The 6,647-nt window shown below is 36.0% G+C and overlaps 1 protein-coding gene across 1 annotated transcript; it reads left to right on the plus strand.

Moving 5' to 3' along the window:
- The first annotated feature begins 427 nt into the window (after positions 1-427).
- LOC110916839 ((R)-mandelonitrile lyase 1) lies at positions 428-3,961 on the plus strand. Its single transcript, XM_022161497.2, has 3 exons — positions 428-664; positions 757-1,416; positions 2,943-3,961. Exons 1-3 carry the CDS (start codon positions 556-558, stop codon positions 3,836-3,838), a joined length of 1,665 nt encoding a protein of 554 aa, XP_022017189.1. The 5' UTR covers positions 428-555; the 3' UTR covers positions 3,839-3,961.
- The last annotated feature ends 2,686 nt before the right edge of the window (positions 3,962-6,647 follow it).

Here is a 6,647-nt window from a genome sequence, read left to right on the forward strand (position 1 = left end):
AGTCTAGAAAATACTCTACAAGTAATAACGTACGATCATAAAGTCTCATGCAATTAAACAAGTAATAATGTAGGATCATAAAGTCTCTTGCAATTATTTTGATCCCGTACATAATTGTGTTAAAGAAGCCAAAAAATAAAATAAGTTGTACTCTCTTGTTTGAGCCTTTTGTTAAGAAGCCTAAAAAAAAGACGTGATAAGGTAGTGCTCTCTTGTATCTGAAGAATTAAACACGTTTTGTTAAGAAGCAAAAAAAAAAAAAGTGATAAGGTAGTACCTCTCTTGTTTGGACCTTTTGCTGAAAGAACTAAAAAAAAAGAAACACGGCAGCAATTAATCAAAGCTACTTTATCAAGTCTATTCTTTCGATCGAAAAAAAACAAAACACCATTAATTAGTCCTACATACTCCTCACCTATAAATTTGTGTTATTCTCCACGAGAGTTGTAAAAAAATACCAGTCCTTTGTTACCTTATAGCCTCAGATCGCCTTGAAGGGACTAGAACAGTCACTTCTACTTCTCATCTTTTAAAGCAGTACTGCCAACAATCATAATGATGAACTTTCAAACAATGTTGCACAATGTTTCTATTTTTTTTCTGCTGTTCTGCATTTGGCTACAAAAAGAAGTAAATTGCTTTGTTCACCACAATTCTCCTCCAGGCAAGAATCACTAAAACTATTCAGAATTCAGATAAAAGATCGATCTCTAGATATTATATATATTGCTCAAATGATGTATGTATGTTATGCAGATTCAGGTTACCTTCGTTTTACATACGAAGCCACTGATTTCTCTCCTGCTAAAGCTTACGATTACATCATTATCGGTGGAGGGACTGCTGGTTGCCCGTTAGCTGCCACTTTATCTGAATCATATTCTGTCCTGCTACTTGAGAGGGGCAGTAGTTTGAACAAGAGCGTTTTGTATGAAAGTAATATCTTTCCGAATCTCCTAGCTGCAAATGATAATGATTCACCGGTTCAAACTTTTGTTTCGGAAGATGGTTTACAGAACGCAAGGGCGAGGATTTTGGGGGGCGGTAGCATGATAAATGGTGGATTTTATTCGAGAGCCGATGACTACTTTTACGATAATGCAGGTATCCAATGGGATATGGGAGCTGTTGAAAGAGCCTACGAGTGGGTAGAAAATAGTATTGTTACTCGTCCAGCACATTTAAATAGGTTTCAAACTTCTTTCTTTAATGGGTTACTCGAATCAGGAGTTGATCCTGATAATGGGTTCACCTTTGACCACGTTCGAGGAACCAAGATTGGTGGTTCGACATTCAATGATTCGGGGATACGACATGGGGCGGTTGAGCTTCTGAACAATGCCAACCCGGAAAATTTAGATGTGTTGGTTCATGCGATGGTCGTCCGGGTGATCTTCTCCACCTCTGACCCTTTAGGTAATTAACCATTCTAGCTTCATGATCAAGTTAGGTTGTTGAAACCAACATTGTTTTTGATATAATTGATATTGACACAAAGCAGAAGAATATAAGATGGAATATTAGATTTAGATTTAAATAATCCAATTATTCATCGTTGGCCGCCAACAGTCTCAACTTAAAAAATAACCACTGACAGTCTCAACTATTGACATATTGGCCACCAATGGACCCTAACTAACAGAACCTTAACGCCGTTAGTCTCCGGTCGCCGGAAAAACCGTTTTTGGCCAGAAAAAGGTTTCTAAAGGTCCGTTCTAAGTTTACAAAGCGGTCTGGGACAAAAATGTTGAGTTTTCCGGCTAAAAATAAGTTTTCCGACGACTTCAATAATTGGGGCTTTTACTAGAAAAAGGTTCTTAAACGTTCATAATAAGGTTACGAAGAGGTTTGGGACGAAAATGTTGAATTTTCTGTACAAAAACGTTTTTCCAGCGACCGGACACTAATGGTGTTAGGGTTCTGTTAGTCAGGATCTATTGGAGGCCAATATGCTAATAGCTTGGACCCCCGGTGGTTATTTTTGAAGTTTAGACTATTAGCGGCCAACGGCGAATAGTTGTGATTATTAAAATCCAATATTCCATATAAGATTAAAGAAATTCTGAAAAAAATAATTTTGATAAATCTAATACCCAATCCATTATATTTTTTTAATGGTGAAAGATTCATGATATATAGAATAGGTTCATTGGCAAACCCAAGGCAAAAAAAAAAAAAAAGAAAAAAAAAAAAACAGAATAACAAAACTTTTACGTGATCACATCTCTAACATTAAAATCTCGCTACTCTCCCACACTAAGCCTTTTACTTTAAGTCTACGTTTTATCAATCAAAATGAGCTCGACACTATATCCTCCACCGTTTTGTTGAAATTGATGTTACAATCCTTGAGCTACTTTTTGTTCCTCACCTGCGAAATGTGCCATAAAGTTGTTAGAAACACCAAGCTCACAGTTTTCTTCCAAACCTTAGATCAACCATATGATACGATCAGAACAAATAAGTCTTCACAATTATTAATACTTTGAAGAGTAGGTAGTTTTAACCAAATAAATACAGCCCAAACCATTACATGGGGTGTTCTTTTATAAAAAGTTATAAATATAACTAGACGTGTAAATTATGTCAATTCCATATTTACGCATTTTAAACAAAAATTGAAACCACTGAAGCTTGCTATAATTGGAGGAAAATCTTAATTGTCTAAAGTGGAAGCCTACTTGATTGAATTGGGGTTAACAACTAGACCAAGTTATGGTCTTTTCAAGTTTGGGTCTTATATAGCCATTTTCTCGGTATCTAACTTGTCCAGATCATAAAAAGGCTGCTAACTTTCTTATCAATTCTTATCAATTCTCAACCAGTATGTTGAAAAATCATTAGTTGTTGAGAAAAGTATAAAAAAAGATAATTTTAATTTGTGATTTTAGTATTAAAATTCATCCGCGTTTGATAGCTATTTGTATTGTTTTCTTGCATAGCTGCGGTTGGAGTTGCATACCACGATTCAAATGGAAAGTATCACGAAGTTCATGTAAGAACAAATGGAGAGGTAATTTTGAGTGCCGGAGCAATTGGAAGTCCACAACTTTTGCTGGTAAGTGGACTCGGGCCAACTTCGTACCTTTCATCCTTGAATATTCCTATTGTTCTAGACCATCCTTTCATCGGGCAGTTCATGGCTGATAATCCACGAACTGGGGTAAATATCTTGCTTCGAGATTCAATAACAGATTTAGGCCTTCGTGTGGTTGGGATTACTGAAAGTGGACCATACATTGAGTCGATTACCATCGCCCCAAACACACCTCTCATGAGTATCATACCTTCTGTGGGTGCAGTGGCACTTTTTAACTCAAGTGTGCAGATAATTGCTGGAAAGATTACTAGGCCTAAATCAACAGGTTCATTACATCTCTTATCTGAATCTAATGTAACGGTTAGCCCAAGCGTCCGCTTTAATTACTACAATCACACCGAAGACGTAAATGAATGCTGGAACGCTGTGGAAGTTATTAGAAAACTGTTGGCTACTCCATCCATGGAAGAGTACAAGTTCGGTGGACAAAATTTTGAATTTATTGGGTTGCCGTTACCTAAGGAGTCATCTGATTACGAGACCATTGCGAATTTCTGTCGTGACACTTTGTCCACATTTTGGCATATCCATGGTGGATGCTTGCCTAACAAGGTGGTTGATAGCAATCTGAAAGTCATGGGGGTTGATTCTTTACGAGTCGTCGATGCTTCAACATTTTTTAACTCACCGGGAACAAATCCTCAGGCAACCATTATGATGTTAGGCCGGTATATTGGTGTGAAAATGCTTGAAGAGAGAGTAGCAAGTCAAGGGCATCCGTTCTTAGAATACATCTAGTGTATTGTATCTGATGTGTCATTTATGTCTTACTTCCGCCTTTTAATAATATCACGTTAACTAATAAGATTAGTTTAATAATAGATTGAACCTGTTGTGTTGAATGGGTTCATTACTAGAAAATTTCATTTTATGGAAAATTCTAACATATCGTTCACATAAAAAAGCTAGAACAAACTAAATTTTAGATACACACAAAGTAGTAAAATATTAACTTAATATAACACACCATTGATAATATTTAGAAAAGTATTAATTTAATATAACACACCATTGATAATATTTAGAACTTTAAGAAAACTGACGAATAAGACATCGTCTGATACGTGCTAAGCCATGTGTTTCTGGATAATAGTAGACAATAATGTATTTTCATATTTTGTGTCAATCAGTTGTAATTAGCATAATTAGCTAGGGCATTGTACATCTTATATATATTTTATTAATGAGAATAGAGGAGGCAAGAAAGCTATTTACATTGAAACCCCAATATGGTATCACTAGTCAAGGCACTGTAGTCGCCGTCTTCTTCCCCTGATCTCCCACACTTCTGATTCTCCAACCTCCCTTCTACAAATCGTCCCCTTGATTCTCATTCTTTGTCATGGATAACAATAAACTTCACCCTACCTCCACTGTTACAAACATCAAAAGCTTGATCCCTGTAACCCTAGAGATGGAGAGTGGTCTCTACGCATCCTGGAGCGAACTCTTTCGATATCATTGTCGTGCTTTCCCGGTACATGACCATCTCTCATTCAAACCTTCTGCAGAGTCCTCTTCCTCATCAAAGGAGTCAGATAAAGACAAAGACAAGCCCACCAAACCTGTCAATGATTCTTGGGATCGGCTGGAAGCAATAGTCTTGTAGTGGATCTACGCAAACATAACAACGTGAAACAATTACATAAATTAATTTTTAAGGTGTGTTTCTAGTCCACCCTAAATAACGTTTTCATGCGTCATCACTAGTTTCCTACAACATGTATTAAAGTAAAAGTCAACATAAAGTTACATAAAGTTGGCGAGCGTACAAGTTTGATTACATAATATAATAGTGACTAAAAGTTGTCTCATATCCAACATTGTAATTTGCATACATTGTTTATTAATATACGGGCAATGCGTTAATATTGTAGCGCTATTATTGTTAAGGTAGGCTTGCAAAGTTAATAAGCATTTAGTACACAAGAGTGAGTGAGTATAGCATGTAATAACAAGAATATAACAAGTATCATGTTTTTAATGGATAGAGTGTATATATGAACAAGTTTAATCGTGATTATGTGATTTGTAATATTGTGTACATGTTGCAATCAAAGAGTGTAAAAAGGAAAATGGGATCGAGTATACTCACGGTTTGTGTAGTAAATCCATCGTACGTGAGTTGATACATCTGAGTGTTTAGAGAAACCGCCGAGCTATCCTACAAGGATTAACGAGGTATGAGTGCAATGGAATTTGGAATCGGAATGTAAATGTAAATGCAGGATGCTTACATAGTAAGAATGTACATAAATTTTTCATGACGAAACACCCAAATTTGGACACCAAGATTAAGTGTTTTTGATAGGCACAAGTTCACCTATTGGAAGTCCAAACATGGGGAGTTCAATCCAAGATATTATAACCATAACCGTTGACATGTATCCATGAATTGGTAAGTGCTTAGGGTTTGGTTGATAATGTTATTTTACAAAAATTTATATAAATGTGTGTGTGTGTGTATATAAGTTTATTAAGTCTTATGGTCAAGTATTTTCAAGTATGTCAAGCAAGGAGGTAGAATGATTTCCATCCAGTAAACCTCATTATATGATTCACCGAATCACAAAATCCTCAACTTAGTTGATGATTTGGGTTGGTCATGAATAGAACTTTAAAATAAAATAAAAATACACATCTAATTCATCAAGGAACCTAGCGAAACTCAAACTAGACTAGTGCATTCCAATTATGGCAAATGTTTGGAGACTTGGTGTAGTTTGGACACCTTGTTACTAGTAAATGTACTTGATGACATAGGTTAATTTGATTGGAGGTGTTTGCATCTCAATCTTTCTGAAATGAAGCCCCAACTCAAGTCCATCAACATGCAAGTTAGTTGGGAACAAGGTTGAGTTCATGTTGATAAGGAGAAGTTGCAAAAGATAAACGTTTTACAAAAACATAATTTAAATCCAACTTCGGACCTCAAATATGGTGGTGTTATCTTAGTTTACCATGTTAAACTTGTGGAAACATTTCTAGAGGTTATTCAAGTGGAATGAAAGGAGAAAACAATAAGAAATGATGAAGAAAGTGAGTTGAAAGCTCACTTGAACACTTAGAACTTTATGCCTAACTTAGAGAATTTCTTGATGATTTTGGAGTGTTTGAGAGTAATTTGGCATTGTGGTAAGTAAAAATATGTTAGAGGAGGCTTGGTTTTATAGGGGAAAATTAGGGTTTATGTTTTAAAGAGGTTATAAGGTGATTGGGGGTAAAAAAGGTGAAAAAGGGTGAAACTCGATTATGAGAGAAAACATGTTGCGGATCAACCCTGGTCGCGCCACGCGACCAGGTAAGCCTTCCCCGTCGCGTGGCACGACCGGGTAGTGTAATCCAATCTTTGTTTTTTTTCAACTTTGGTCCCTTCACCTGGTTTCTAGGTTTTTTATGCCGTTTTCTTGTATTTTAGCTTGTTTTTAAGCATAGAACGTGTTTGTAAGTATGCGATGAGTATCGTATATGTATGATCAATAATTCAAGCATTTAATAATTCTTGGTTTGCATGTAAATGTGTGTTTGACAATTTATTGCATAAGAC

This window comes from Helianthus annuus, chromosome 3 (assembly GCF_002127325.2).
Source record: "Helianthus annuus cultivar XRQ/B chromosome 3, HanXRQr2.0-SUNRISE, whole genome shotgun sequence".
NCBI classification, from domain to species: domain Eukaryota; kingdom Viridiplantae; phylum Streptophyta; class Magnoliopsida; order Asterales; family Asteraceae; genus Helianthus; species Helianthus annuus.